The sequence below is a fragment of the Schistocerca americana genome, chromosome X, assembly GCF_021461395.2.
Source record: "Schistocerca americana isolate TAMUIC-IGC-003095 chromosome X, iqSchAmer2.1, whole genome shotgun sequence".
NCBI classification, from domain to species: Eukaryota; Metazoa; Arthropoda; class Insecta; order Orthoptera; family Acrididae; genus Schistocerca; species Schistocerca americana.
The window spans coordinates 794,090,076-794,106,605 of record NC_060130.1 but is presented as its reverse complement, the minus strand read 5'-3'; the positions used below and the strand labels follow the sequence as shown (position 1 = coordinate 794,106,605).

At 46.2% G+C, this 16,530-nt stretch overlaps 1 protein-coding gene across 2 annotated transcripts in view; it reads left to right on the top strand.

The window, feature by feature from the left end:
• LOC124555088 (EIN3-binding F-box protein 1-like) overlaps nt 1-16,530 on the top strand; it is a 577,244-nt gene that overhangs the window by 501,359 nt on the left and 59,355 nt on the right. For both annotated transcript variants that reach the window (XM_047128883.1, XM_047128882.1), the window contains exons 4-5: nt 2,292-2,525; nt 15,412-15,802. In XM_047128883.1, the coding sequence (XP_046984839.1) occupies nt 2,292-2,525; nt 15,412-15,802 (625 nt within the window). The remainder of the gene's footprint in view (nt 1-2,291; nt 2,526-15,411; nt 15,803-16,530) is intronic.

The following is a 16,530-nucleotide window of genomic DNA, read 5'->3' as shown; positions in this document are numbered from 1 at the left end:
TATCAGGGTGCATCAGCAAATTAAGCCTTTGTTATCTTTTTGAAAATATGATTCACTGTTCACGCAATAGTGCAAGGCGTGATATTCCAAGTTTTGCGAAGTATATCTTTCACTTAACAGAGGAGACAAGGTTCAGGAGATTTTAAATCATTAGTAGTGTATTTTGCAATTAGATAATATCCTTTTAGTAACTCAGAAATGACTCTTAACGTGAACTATAACTACTTTCTATCACTGTCATACACTATCAATATTATGTTTGGCACATAAGCTTTCTAAACTGCGTAATTTTTACGCTTTTATATTCTTAATCAAATACGTTTAACTTAATCTTGGTGGGGGAAACTAATTAGGACACTGAAATCAAGACTGATAATTGTCCCTAGACACCAATACGTAGATATTAAAAAACAAAATGACAACTTTACAATTTACCGTACTCTTCGCCTTCCTAATGAAATATTTTTAACTAACAGTGTAGAGAGTAAGATAATGAGACTACGAAACATGTAGCTGATAATTCATTGTGGATACTAGCACGTAAACACTGTTAAGCACAAAGAAAACTTTACGCTACGATAATAATTACTGAGCTAGAACATCCAGCAATTAATAACTTTTGCAGATTACCTTTTTCCAAATGAGCCGATCCTCTACAAAATACTTTCTAAAATATCAGCCTTTATTCTTTGCCCTCGATTACACCATCTCAGCCCGCATCTCGTGGTCGTGCGGTAGCGTTCTCGCTTCCCACGCCCGGGTTCCCGGGTTCGATTCCCGGCGGGGTCAGGGATTTTCTCTGCCTCGTGATGGCTGGGTGTTGTGTGCTGTCCTTAGGTTAGCTAGGTTTAATTAGTTCTAAGTTCTAGGGGACTGATGACCATAGATGTTAAGTCCCATAGTGCTCAGAGCCACACCATCTCAAACTCTAAATTCATTCTTTGTGCGGCACATCTGTAATCCAATCTCCTCACTTTGTCACGATACAACATTCTCTCGCGCTCTTTGGCCGACTTGACTCCTACTGGTAACAACTGCAACTGGACTGTTACACAATAAAACAACCTTTGGTAACCAAAGAAGATATCACTCATGTGTTCAGGCACCTAAAGACGCTCGTTGTGGCAATCATTCTTAACAAACTGATACTTCTTATGGTAAATTTTTACAACCATTTCTATTAATATGTACACCTTTCACATAGCTAAAACTGTAGTTTATATAGGAATAGTATGTAACTATAACGCATTTCTGTTACACTCTGATGACAAGACTCTAAGGGTATAGTACGCTGATCACATTTTCTTTGCTCGTATATTTGAGTATCATTCCGCTTCACTTCCTAACTCCCAGATCTTTGAGACTGAAAAGTACACCCAATCCGCACCATACAACGAATTATTCCCCCCCCCCCCCCCCAAAAAAAAAAAACAAAAAAAAAAAAAACGTTCTAGTAACTTCCTCACACACATGTGCCCACACTGACTTTGTGATGGTTCTTTATTTACGTGACCATTGCGACACTCCAACTCCAGTTCTTGATACCAGTAATATCGTACTACTTTTCTACGAAGTAACAGACATATTGTTGTGACAATATTCACATTTGGTTTTATTAATGTATAGGTACTCCGATGTATCGATATATTAAAGTGATATGGTTCTTGTGTGTATTCATTTCTGTGAGACTGTAATAATCTTTGACTTATTTGTAACAGTTTTGCCGCGAATGCGCACAGGGCAGTCTTTGTTTCCCTTTGCACAAGTTAAGTTGTTATTTCGCTTTGTAAAAGAACAGTCAAGTCTTGTGTTTGGTTAAAGTGGAAATTAAATATATGAATATTGATACAAAACTGTTTTCTTGATGATGTGACAATTAAGAAAAAGTACGTATATTTGAATTTACAAGAAGTTTAATAAAAATGTGGATTGTCAACACCAAGTCAAAAATTATTTGTACCATACCAATGTTCTGATCTGGGATTGTTTGATAATTAAGAATTTCCTGAAACACCCATTTCTTAGGTCTTCAAATATTGCTAAAATACAGATCTGGAACTTCTAGCAGTCAAAGTGGAATCACCCTAGAATGAACAAGATGAGCCATAACAACTTCAACGAAATCTACGTGGGAATCCATTCAAGATAAGTGCCAAAATTAGTGACTTTTTTACAGTGACTTCATTATTTCCATTCTGACGCGACCACGGCTGAGCAGGTGGAATCCGAATTAAATTCCCGTCCCGAAAAGCTCTCCTGCCAACAGTGCCAGAGCTAACGTGTGCGGGCAGATGCTGGAGCAGATCGGGCTGCAGTGCCCGCTGCTGGTGGAGCTGCAGCTGGTGTCGACGCCGATGACGGACCGCGGGCTGGTGCGGCTGTGCGTGGGGTCGGACGGCACGCGCCTCTGCCAGCGCCTGGCCCGGCTCGCCGTCGCTGACACCAGCGTCACGGTCTGCGGCGCCGCAGTTGCCCTGCAGTCGCTGCCCTGCCTCTCAGAGTTCGACTTCGACAACATCTTCGAAGTGAGTGTAAAGCGGGCCTCTTTCGTACTAGTTATTGCTTGTGGGGGGATGTGATGGTACAGATAAACTGAAGAGCCAAAGAAACTGGTACACATACCTAATATCGTGTAGGGCCCCCGCGAGCAAGGGTGACATGGACTCGACTAATGTCTGAAGTAGTGTTGCAGGGAACTGACACCAAGAATTGTACAGGGCTGTCCGTAAATCCGTAACAAAACGAGGAGGTGGAGATTTCTTCTGAACAGCATGTTGCAAGGCATCCCAGATATCCTCAATAATGCTCATGTCTAGAGAGTTTGGTAGCCAGCGGAAGTGTTTAAACTCGGAAGAGTGTTCCTGAAGCCTCTCTGTAGCAATTCTGGACTTGTGAGGTGTCGCATTGTCCTGCTGGAATTGCCCAACTCCGTCGGAATGCACAATGGACATGAACGGATGCAGGTGATCAGGCACGATGCTTACGTACGTGTCGGCTACCAGAGTCGTATATAGACGTATCAGGGGTCCCATATCACTCCAACTGCACACGCCCCACGCCACTACAGAGCTTCCACCTGTTGACATGCAGGGTCCGTGGATTCATGAGGTTGCCTCCATACCCGTCTCGATACAATTTCAAACGAGACTCGTCCGACCAGGCAACATGTTTCCAGTCGTCAACAGTCCGACTGGCCAGGTGAGGCGGAAGGCTTTGTGTCGTGAAGTTATCAAGGGTACATGAGTGGGCCTTCGGCTCCGAAAGCTCATATCGATGATGTTTTGTTGAATAGTCTGCACGCTGGCACTTGTTGGTGGCATGGCATTGGAATCTGCATCAATTTGCGGAAGGGTCGCATTTCTGTCACGTTGAGCGATTCTCTTCAGTCGTCGTTGGTCCCGTTCTTGCAGGATCTTTTCCCGGCCATAGCGATGTCGAAGATTTGATGTTTGTCATCAAGGGTACACGAATGGGCCTTCGGCTCCGTAAGCCAACATCGATGATGTTTCATTGAATGGTTCGCATGCTGACACTTGTTGATGGCCCAGCATCGAAATCTGCGCAATTTGCAGAAGGGTTGCACTTCAATGCCTTTGAACGATTCTCTTCAGTCATCGTTTCTCCCGTTCTTGAAGGATCTTTTTCCAGGCGCAGCGATGTGAAAGATTTGATGTTTTACCGGATTCCTGAGATTCATGTTCCGCTCGTGAAATGGTCGTACAGGAAAATCCCCACTTCTTCGCTACCTCGGAGATGCTGTGTCCCATCGCTCGTGACCCGACTATAATACCACATTCAACCTCACTTAAATCTTGATAGCATGCCGTAGTAGCAGCAGTAATTGGTCGAACAACTGCGCCAGACACTTGTTCTCTTATAAAACCGTTGCAGACCGCAGCGCCGTATTCTGCCTGTTTACATATCTCTGTATTTGAATGCCGGCTGCGGTGGTCTAGCGGTTCTAGGCGCTCAGTCCGGAACCGCGCGACTGCTACGGTCGCAGGTTCGAATCCTGCCTCGGGCATGGATGTGTGTGATGTCCTTAGGTTAGTTAGGTTTAAGTAATTCTAAGTTCTAGGGGACTGATGACCACAGATGTTAAGTCCCATAGTGCTCAGAGCCATTTGAGACATTTTTGTATTTGAATACACATGCCTGTATCAGTTTCTTTGGCGCTTCAGTGTATTTGAAATGAGTTTTTCAGTTTCTCTCTCTCTCTCTTTCTCTTTGTCCCTACATCAAGCCTTATGTCAGCATGACTTTAACTTAACGATAAACAGTAAGCAGCGTGGTGTAATTTTGCATAAATTACTCACCTCTAATACTTGGTTTAAATATCAGTAAAGAGTGTTGCACGTGTGGAAGAAAACTACGGACAGTGTAAGGTGTCGGATTCAGTTTACTCAGATTTCAAACCAGATTCTAAACTGTAAGACATTTACAGGATCAGATGTGGACTCTGGCCATAATTTATTGGTTGTGAAATGCAGACTGAATCTGAAGGAAATGCAAAAAGGTAGGAACTTAAGGAGGCAGGATGTGGATAAATTGAATGAACCAGAGGTTGTTGAGAGTTTCACGGAGAACACTAGACAACTTTGGGGTCAGATAGAGGAAAGGAGTGCAACAGAAGGCGAATTGGTAGCTTTTAGAGATGCAATGTGGAAGGCAGCAGAGGATCACAATGATAAAAAGACAGTTTTTAGCAGAAATCCGTGCGTGTCACAGAAGGTACTGTATTTAATTAACGAAAGGAGAGATCATAAAAATGCAGAAAATGAAGCTGTCGAAACTGACTACATACGTCTTAAAAATGAGATTGCCAGAAAATGCAAAATGGCTAAATAGGAACGACTAGAGGACAAATGCAAGACTGCATAAAGATGCATGACGAGAGAAAAGACAGCTGACTACATACGTTTTAAACATGAGATTGCCAGAAAATGCAAAATGGCTAAATAGGAATGACTAGAGGACAAATGCAAGACTGCATAAAGACGCATGACGAGGGAAAAGATAGCTGCAGCTTAAAAGACAATTTAAAAATATTTTTGGAGGAAAGAGAAGCAAGTGTATGAATATCAAGAGCTCGGATAGCAAGCCAGTACATAGAAGACAGGGGCACTTAACCTTTGAAATGTCTATACCCAGTTTTTCTTTCTATGTTCCTTTAAGTAATTATACTGCATGATAAGAAAACGTGAAGCACCGAGAAGGGGAAGAGGAAATAAAATGAAACTTCACGGATCGCGCGCGTAAAATTTACAAAGAACTTATCACTATGATGTTGCAACCTCTCTGGCCTAGATGCATAATCTGATTCGGTTGGAAAGAGTGTCACAAAGCCGTTGTATCCTCTCCTGAAGCAAACTGGTCCTCAACTGTTGTAATTGGTCCTTCATTTCCTGGATACTAGCACTGGGATGGAGCTGACGTCCGAGGTGGTCCCACACACTATCTATGTGGGAAAGCTGTGGGGATCTTGCTCGACGTGGTATTACCTCAAAATCAATAGACAGTTCATAGACACACGTGTTATATTTAGACGAGCATTATACTGCTGAAGAAAGGTACCACAACACTTCGCGAGTCAGAGGAAACACATGAGGACTTAGGTTGTCCGGGACATACCGTTGTTCCGTCAGAGCTTCCTTAATCAGTACCAGTCATAACCTGAAGTCATACCCGATGGGTCCCTACATCATATCACCAGGAGTAATACCGCTGTGCTTCTCCAAACCATTGGAGCGATGGGACCAGTCCCCATGTCGCCACCATACTAGATTGCTATACCAAGAAGAAATGCAGATGATAAACGGGTATTCATTGGACAAATATATTATACTAGAACTGACATGTGATCACATTTTCACGCAATTTGGGTGCATAGATCCTGAGAAATCAGTACCCAGAACAACCACCTCTGGCCGTAATAACGGCCTTGATACACCTGGGCATTGAGTCAAATAGAGCTTGGATGGAGTGTACAGGTACAGCTGCCCATGCAGCTTCAATACGATACCACAGTTCATCAAGAGTAGTGACTGGCATATTGTGACGAGCCATTTGCTCGACCACCATTGACCAGACGTTTTCAATTGGTGGGAGATCTGGAGAACATGCTGGCCAGGGCAGCAGTCGAACGTTTTCTGTATCCAGAAAGGCCCGTACAGGACCTGCAACATGCGGTCGTGCATTATCCTGCTGAAATGTAGGGTTTAGCAGGGACCGAATGAAGGGTAGTGCCACGGTCGTAACACATCTGAAATGTAACGTCCACTGTTCAAAGTGCCGTCAATGCGAACAAGAGGTGACCGAGACGTGTAGCAAATGGCACCCCATACCATCACGCCGGATGGTACGCCAGTATGGCGATAACGAATACACGCTTCCAATGTGCGTTCACCGCGATGTCGCCAAACACAGATGCGACCATAATGATGCTGTAAACAGAACCTGGATTGATCCGAAAAAATGACGTTTCGCCATTCCTGCACCCAGGTTCGTCGTGGAGTACACCATCGCAGGCGCTCCTGTCTGTGATGCAGCGTCAAGGGTAGCCACAGCCATGGTCTCACAGCTGATAGTCCATGCTGCTGCAAACGCCGTCGAACTTTTCGTGCAGATGGTTGTTGTCTTGCAAACGTCCCCATCTGTTGACTCAGGGATCAAGACGTGGCTGCACGATCCGTTACAGCCCTGCGGATTAGATGCCTGTCATCTCGACTGCTAGTGACGAGGCCGTTGGGATCCAGCACGGCGTTCCGTATTACTCTCCTGAACCCTCCGATTCCATATTCTGCTAACAGTCATTGGATCTCGACCTACGCGAGCAGCAATGTCGCGATACGATAACCCGCAATCGCGATGGGCTACAATCCAACCTTTGTCAAATTCGGAAACGAGATGGTACGCATTTCTCCTCGTTACACGAGGCATCACAACAACGTTTCACCAGGTAACTCCGGTCAACTGCTGTTTGTGTGGGAAATCGGTTGGAAACTTTCCTCGTGTCAGCACGTTGTAGGTGTCGCCACCGGCGCCAACCTTGTGTGAATGCTCTGAAAAGCTAATCATTTGCATATTTCAGCATCTTCTTCCTGTCGGTTAAATTTCGCGTCTGTAGCACGTCATCTTCGTGGTGTACCAATTTTAATGGCTAGTAGTGTAGTTTCCGACCTATGCTGCAGGATAACACAGAGCGTTTTAGGGAGTCAATTACTTGTTATCGGATGGCTGGTGTATGTGTGAAGGAGTTGCGATGTACCTGTTGCAAAATACGGCAGTCCTCCCTTGCGGTGATCAGACATATGGAACCTTGATGACGAGTATCCTTGCCTTTACGTTCACATGGAGTCCGACAGTGGTCCATTATCACATTCCAATGCCCCACAAATATGGATAATGCGTGATTGGACCAGCCGGCCAAACGGGAGATTTATAATGAGGCCCCTATCAGACTGTGACAGGTGCTGATAACGCTGTCTTACACGATTACGTAGCACCTCTGTGTCCTTCATAGCGATCACTCAACATCTGACACATTTCACGCCCCACATATACCCTTCCAGACCTGGCAGCAACAGTATGCTAGAACAATGTAACGCACTCTGTTGGCTGTTCTACCTGTCAAACAGAATTGCAACTCTAATCATTTACATACCCGCCGATGTAAATACTTGTGCGAAATTACATTGACATCCTACCATGTCTTCTCGAAGTTCGGGAAGTTACTTTTTGGGGGAGGGTGTAGACAGAGAGAGGGAGAGAGAGAGAGAGAGAGAGACGACCAAAAACAAACTGTTACCCCCTCCCCTTTCCATAGAACAACCATGGATCCACGCCGTCAGGGTCGGCCGTTGTGGCCGAGCGGTTCCAGGCTCTTCAGTCCGGAACCGCGCTGCTGCTACCGTCGCAGGTTCGAATCCTGCCTCGGGCATGGATGTGTGTAATGTCCTTAGGTTAGTTTAGGTTTTAGTAGTTCTGAGTCTAGGGGACAAATGACCTCAGATGTTAAGTACCATAGTATTCAGAGCAATTTTTGAACGCCGTCAGGCGGCATGCAAATTCTACACTAATGGACATTAAAATTGCTGCACCACGAAGATGACGTGCTACAGACGCGAAATTTAACCGACAGGGAGCAGACGCTGTGATATGCAAATGATTAGCTTTTCAGAGCATTCACAGAAGGTTGGCGCCGGTGACGATACCTACAACGTGCTGACGTGTGGAGAGTTTCCAATCGATTTCTCATACACAAACAGCACTTGACCGGCGTTGCCTGGTGAAACGTTGTTGTGATGCCTCGTGTAAGGAGGAGAAATGCGTACCATCACGTTTCCGACTTTGATAAAGCTCGGAACGCCGTGCTGGATCCCAACGGCCTCGTATCATTAGCAGTCGAGATGACAGGCATCTTATTCGCGTGGCTGTAACGGATCGTGCAGCCACGTCTCGATCCCTGAGTCAGCAGATGGGGATGTTTGCAAGACAACAACCATCTGCACGAACAGTTCGACAGCGTTTACAGCAGCATGGACTATCTGCTCGGAGACCACGGCTGCGGTTACCCTTGACGCTGCATCACAGACAGGAGCGCCTGCGATGGAGTACTCAACGACGAACCTGGGTGCACGAATGGCGAAACGTCATTTTTTCGGATCAATCCAGGTTCTGTTTACAGCATCGTGATGGTCGAATCCGTGTTTGGCGACATCGTGGTGAACTCAAATCGGAAGGGTGTATTCGTCATCGCCATGCTGGCGTATCACCCGGCGTGATGGTATGGGGTGCCATTGGTTACACGTCTCGGTCACCTCTTGTTCGCATTGACGGCACTTTGAACAGTGGACGTTACATTTCAGATGTGTTACGACCCGTGGCTCTACCCTTCATTCGATCCCTGCGAAACCATACATTTCACCAGGATAATGCACGACCGCATGTTGCAGGTCCTGCACGGGCCTTTTTGGATATAGAAAATGTTCGAATGCTGCCCTGCCCAGCATGTTCTCCAGATCTCTCGCCAACTGAAAACGTCTGGTCATTGGTGGCCGAGCAAATGGCTCGTCACAATACGCCAGTCACTACTCTTGATGAACTGTGGTATCGTGTTGAAGTTGCATGGGCAGCTGTACCTGCACACGCCATCCATGCTCTACGTGACTCAATGCCCAGGCGTATCAAGGCCGTTATTACGGCCAGAGGTGGTTGTTCTGGGTACTGATTTCTCAGGTTCTATGCACACAAATTGCGTGAAAATGTAATCACGTGTCAGTTCTAGTGTAATATATTTGTCCAATGAATACCCATGTATCATCTGCATTTCTTCTTGGTGTAGCAATTTTAATGGCTAGTAGTGTAAATGCGTGTTGTTACAGGGTGACAATTATTGAACTATATAAAATAAAATCGCATAACTTCTAAACGGTTTGCGTTAGGACGTTCACACTGCACGGTTGGCCGCGAGGCACGATGGGAATTCGTATCTGCATTATGGCATTATGGTTTGTTTAGCGATGAAGTCCACTTTCATTTGAAGGAGTTCGTCATTAAGCAAAATTGGCACACTTGGGGGCTGTGAAATCGCAGTTCGCGATCCAGAAGTCTCTTCACCCTCATTGGGTGAATGTGTGGTGTGCAGTGTCCAGTCACGAAATAATCGGTGCGATATTCGTTGACGGCACAGTGACTAGCGAACGGTACATGAAGGTTTTGGAGGATGATTTCATCCCCATTATCCAAAGTGACTGATTTCGACAAGATGTGGTTCATGCAAGACGGAGCTCGAACCCATCGAAGCAGGAGAGGGTCGATGTCCTGGAGGAGCACTTCAGGGACAGCATTCTGGCTCTGAGGTACCCAGAGGTCACTGGCATGAACCTCTATTGGCCGCTATACTCTCCGGATTTGAACACATGCGCCCCTCTTTGCGAGGACTATATTAAAGGCAAGGTGTACAGCAATAACCTCAAAACCATTGCTGAGCTGAAAACAGCTATTCAGCTCATCGACAGCATCGATGTTCCGACACTTCAGCGGGTCATGCAGAATTTCGCTATTCGTCTGCGCCACATCGTCGCTAATGATCGCAGGCATATCGAACATGTCATAATCTAAATCCGAATATCTGTATTGACGTTTACGTGTTGAATGAAGTATGTGCACGCCGTAGTTTGTAACTAACTTACTTTTTTTCATGTAGTTCAATAATTGTCTCCCTGAAACAGCGCTAAGCATGCCACAACGTGACTATGTTTCGTGGAGTTTTGAGTAGCACCAGTAATGGCGAAGTGGCTCTTCGCGAGGCTGAAGCACGGTGCTTGGCAGCATGTCGTCAGCGGCCATCAGTAAAGGCGACACCGTGCGCATCCTCTCCCCTGGGAGTATCCACCGTGTTTCTGGGTGGGTGAATAATTACGGTGGTCCGTGTTATCACCACCGGATGGCTCGCCGGAGCAGCGCTAGGATTATGAACCACTGTCGTAATTACGGCTGCTGGTCCCACATCTCGCCTGCTACTTTACTGCTGGTATAATTACAATGGAGCTGGCGAATACATAGAAAGAAGGATCCTTTGTTGTATGATTATATGATAGCGGAACAAACACTGATAGCAGTTACTTCTGTAAAATATCTGGGAGTATGCGTGCGGAACGATTTGAAGTGGAATGATCATATAAAATTAATTGTTGGTAAGGCGGGTACCAGGTTGAGATTCATTGGGAGAGTGCTTAGAAAATGTAGTCCATCAACAAAGGAGGTGGCTTACAAAACACTCGTTCGACCTATACTTGAGTATTGCTCATCAGTGTGGGATCCGTACCAGATCGGTCTGACGGAGGAGATAGAGAAGATCCAAAGAAGAGCGGCGCGTTTCGTCACAGGGTTATTTGGTAACCGTGATAGCGTTACGGAGATGTTTAATAAACTCAAGTGGCAGACTCTGCAAGAGAGGCGCTCTGCATCGCGGTGTAGCTTGCTCGCCAGGTTTCGAGAGGGTGCGTTTCTGGATGAGGTATCGAATATATTGCTTCCCCCTACTTATACCTCCCGAGGAGATCACGAATGTAAAATTAGAGAGATTAGAGCGCGCACGGAGGCTTTCAGACAGTCGTTCTTCCCGCGAACCATACGCGACTGGAACAGGAAAGGGAGGTAATGACAGTGGCACGTAAAGTGCCCTCCGCCACACACCGTTGGGTGGCTTGCGGAGTATAAATGTAGATGTAGATGTAGATGTAGACATGAAGTTATTTCGTTACAGTCATTCACAGGTTGTAAACGTGGTGACACCTATTTCTTCGACCGATGATTCCTAAATGGTTTAACGATTACTTCCTGGCGCAGTCGCTCATGCTCCTGGGGCATATGTTGCTGCTGTTTGAGTTGCTCTTCTGTTGGTCCTCTTTTTCCGTGCTAGTAAGATAATAAAAGGTAAGCTTTATAGTTGAGCTTTATGCTCGCTCCAATGTCTGATGTTCTGATTTTGAGGCCCCTTTTTCATCATATCCTTTTCCTCATCAGCAGCCTTCTTTATTGCTTTCCTTATATTGCTCCATTCGCGCTTGATATGTTCTGCTGTATAGTCATCTTTGATAATACTTTAGAAATTTCATTATCTTTTCTTTCTTTTGGTAACTTCCAGTTCCTCTTCCATTTTGTGAACATGTCTATTTTGCTTATTACTACAAAATGATGGGATCCCACATCGTATCTCCTAAAAACTCTGGAGTCTCTTGCTATTCCTTCTAGTTTGTCGCTGGTTATTACATAATCTATGATAGACATGTACACTATGTGATCAAAATATTCGGACACGTGTCTGAAAATGACTTACAACTTCGTAGCGCCCTCCATCGCTAATGCTGGAATTCAATATGGTGTTGGGCCACCCTTAGCCTTGATGACAGCTTCCACTCTCGCAGGCAGACGTTCAGTCAGGTGCTGGAAGGTTTCTTGGGGAATGGCAGCCCATTTCTCACGGAGTGCTGCACTGAGGATAGGTATCGACGTCGGTCGGTGAGGCCTGGCACGAAGTCAGCTTTCTAAAACATCCCAGAGGTGTTCTATAGGTTTCAGCTCAGGACTCTGTGCAGGCCAGTCCATTACAGGGTTGTTATTGTCGTGTAAAATATCCACCACAGGTCGTGCGTTATGCACAGGTGCTCGATCGCGTTGAAAGAATCAGTCGCCATCTCCGAATTGCTCTTCAACAGTGGGAGGCAAGACGGTGCTTAAAACATTAATGTAGGCCTGTGCTATGATAGTGCCACGCAAAACAACAAGGGTGCAAGTCCCCTCCATGAAAAGCACGACCACACTATAACACCACCGCCTCCGTGTTTTACTGTTGGCACTACTTACGCTGGCAGATGACGTTCACCGGTCTTTCGCCATACCCGCACCCTGCCATCTGATCGCCACATTGGATACCGTGATTTGTCGCTCTACACAACGTTTTCCACTGTTCAATCGTCCAATGTATACTCTCCTTATACCAAGCGAGGTGTTGTTTGGCATTTACCGGTATCATGGGTGGCTTATGAGCAGCTGCTCGACCATGGAATCCAAATTTTCTCACCTCCCACCTGTCGTATTACTTGCACTGGATCCTGATGCAGTTTGGGCTTCCTGTCTGATGGTCTGGATAGATGTCCGCCTATTACACATTACGATCCTCTTCAACTGTCGGCGGTCTCTGTCAGTCAACACACGAGGTCAGCCTGTACGCTTTTGTGCTGTCCATGTTCCTTCACGTTTCCACTTCACTGTCACATCGGAAACAGTGGACCTAGGGATGTTTAGGAATGTGAAAATCTCGCGTACAGACGTATGACACTAGTGACACCGAATCACCTGACCACGTTCGAAGTCCATGAATTCCGCGGAGAGCCCCATTCTGCTGTCTCACGATGTATAATGACTGCTGAGGTCGCCGATGTGGAGTATTTGGCAGCACAATGCACCTAATATGAAAAACGTGTGTTTTTGAATGTTTCCGGATACTTTTGATTACATAGTCTATCTCCTTGCTGTCGCGTTTCGTTTATTACAGTCTTCTCTCCCTTTGTTCGCACTACTACTAAAATGGGGATATTTTCCACTCTAGCATTAATTATCCCACAGAAGTATTACACGCTCTAGTCACATTAACGCGACCACCGCCTGTGTTCGACGCCAACGAGCAATAATCACTCACAGACGGGAGGTGGCAGCACTAGCAGTGGAGTGTATATAAAGTGTATCGGGGAGGGGGCGGGGGAGCGGAAAACAGTGTAGTCGTTGTCATAATGCAGAAACTGAGCGATTTATGTGATTTCCAAAAGGGCATTATCACTGGCTTTCGAGCCAGGGATAGGAGAATTTCCGAAATGGCTAAGTTTCTAAACTAAATAGACAATGCTGTGGAATGTGTTCCTACTCTTCCGCATTTAGCGTTGTCTTGAGGATAACAAGGGGATGACAACCTAACCATGAAAAAAAAAATACCATACCATAACACCACCTCCATAGTATCGACCCCGATAGCTGAGTGGTTGCCGGCACGGTAGCTCAGCGTGTTCGGTCAGAGGGTTAGCTGCCCTCTACAATAAAAAAAAAAACGAGTTAATCGATCAACAACGAACATAAACGGATGTCTTACGACGTCCGTCCCGAGCAGATGCAACGAACAAAAGCAAACAAAATGAGATTTATGCCGGCACCGTAGCTCAGCGTGTTCGGTCCTCCCTTTGTTCGCACTACTACTAAAATGGGGATATTTTCCACTCTAGCATTAATTATCCCACAGAAGTATTACACGCTCTAGTCACATTAACGCGACCACCGCCTGTGTTCGACGCCAACGAGCAATAATCACTCACAGACGGGAGGTGGCAGCACTAGCAGTGGAGTGTATATAAAGTGTATCGGGGAGGGGGCGGGGGAGCGGAAAACAGTGTAGTCGTTGTCATAATGCAGAAACTGAGCGATTTATGTGATTTCCAAAAGGGCATTATCACTGGCTTTCGAGCCAGGGATAGGAGAATTTCCGAAATGGCTAAGTTTCTAAACTAAATAGACAATGCTGTGGAATGTGTTCCTACTCTTCCGCATTTAGCGTTGTCTTAAGGATAACAAGGGGATGACAACCTAACCATGAAAAAAAAAAAATACCATACCATAACACCACCTCCATAGTATCGACCCCGATAGCTGAGTGGTTGCCGGCACGGTAGCTCAGCGTGTTCGGTCAGAGGGTTAGCTGCCCTCTACAATAAAAAAAAAACCGAGTTAATCGATCAACAACGAACATAAACGGATGTCTTACGACGTCCGTCCCGAGCAGATGCAACGAACAAAAGCAAACAAAATGAGATTTATGCCGGCACCGTAGCTCAGCGTGTTCGGTCAGAGGGTTAGCAGCCCTCTGTAACAAAAAACTGAGCTAATCGATCAACAACGAACTTAAACAGATGTCTTACGACGTCCGCCCCGAGCAGATGCAACGAACAAAAGTGATCCTACGGGCCCAGGTTAGATTCCCGGCTGGGTCGGATATTTTCTACGCTCAGGGACTGGTTGTTGTGTTGTCTTCATCATCATTTCATCCCCATCCGGCACGCAGGGCGCCCAATGTGGCGTCAAATGTAATAAGACCTGCACCAAGGCGGCCGCATCTGCCCCGCAAGGCGCCTCCTGGCCAATGACGCCAAACGCTCATTATACATACCTCCATAGTATTTCACTGTTGGCATTACATGTGATGGAAGACAACGTGTTGTAGGCATACACCAAACCCAAACTCTTCTATCATATTGACCCAGAGTATGGCATGATTCACCACTCCCAACCCTCGTTTCCATGCACTCACTGTCCAGTGGCGTCGTTCTTTACATGGCCTCAAGCGTCACTTGGTATTGACTACAGAAATGTGTGACTTATGGGCATGTGTTCGGCCATTTTAGTCATTTCTTTTAACTCCCTATGCACAATCGTTTTGCCAACTGGAGTGCTAGTAGCACTCTGGAACTCATAAATGTTTCCCACCACTGATTTCACGCCATTTTTTTGCAAGTTCTGGCTGATATTGGCTTAACCTGTGGTTCATCCCCTGCGTTTCCGCTTCACAGTCACATCACCAACTGTCGACTTGGGTACCTTTATAGGGGTCAAAATGTCCCCGATTGATTTGTTACTCGGATGACATCCCGTGACTCATCCTCATTCGAAGTCTCTGAGCTTTCCTGACAGACCCATTCTGCTGTTACTGCTTCTCTACTGACAGCACAATACTTACATTGACGGATTCACATCTCATGACATCTAGTGCCCCAGATACTTTTGAACAGATAGTGTATTTTTGATCGGACAGGCTGGAGACCTGAGACGACGAACTGGAGTCATGCTACATTTTTGACTGCACAGGCGCTGGAGCTGCTGGAGACGTGGGACCACGAGCTGGAGCACCGCCTGCTGTCGGGGCTGGGCATCCGCCTGTCAGAGGAGGGCAGCCCGCGGCCGGAGCGGCTTCGCCTCAGCACGCTGCTGTCGGCAACGGAGCGCGCGCAGGAGCACCAGCTGGACTCAGCGACGCGCCTCTGCCCCGACACCAAGACCGTCGCGCTCTCCAACGCCTGGCTGCCCTCCGAGGCCCTCTACAAGTTCATGCTCTTCGAGAACCTGTGCGCCCTCTCACTCACCAACTGTGATGGACTCACGCTCGACTTTGAAGCAGGCGTCCTACCACTGCTGTGTGTCATAGGCGGAAACCTGCAGAATCTTATTCTCTCCAATTTCACCTTCATTGATATCCTGGGTAAGTAGGTTTAAAGGTCACGCTGTCATCAACCCGAAGGTCAGTTTGAACACTACAGTGCGTTAGCAGGACCTACCCCACTGGAGGTAGTGCGCCACTGATTTCCTCTGACTTTAGTACTGACTTAACCAGTAGTGGCCTACAGTTTAACACTGACTCTGAACTATGCTACAGCTGAACATTTTTTCACACTAACAATAACTACAGGGGGTGAAAGAGATAATGAATCACTAGGAATGGCTTGAACACCGTACATGTGGGTCTGTAGTCTGGCACTTCACCACTGAAACACAAAGACACACAAGTAGACTTACAGTTCCTCATTATTTGTACTCTCTCAAAAAAGTGCGAGGGGCACCTCCAAACTTACGTCCATTGTCTAGATAATTTTTTTTTTATTTACATTCTGTTTGTGTAGAGATATAATTAATATACTACACACTTCTATTTTAGATACAGTTAAGAAAGAATAACAATCACAACCAGTTCCAGCTGCACATTGGCCATCTACAGATTCTAAAGGTCAGAGATAATATTTGGTGCTAATTGGCGTAAGAGTGAATTATCAGTGTTCACGTAGTCGTAGTTAGTATCACATTACTTTCTTCACCAAATGTCGCGTATGATGTGAGGGAAATCAAGATTGCCAGCAAGGGCGTACCCAGGATCTGAACTGGGGCGGGGCGGGGGGGGGGGGGGGGGGGAGGGGGCAGGTCATACTAGTCTCA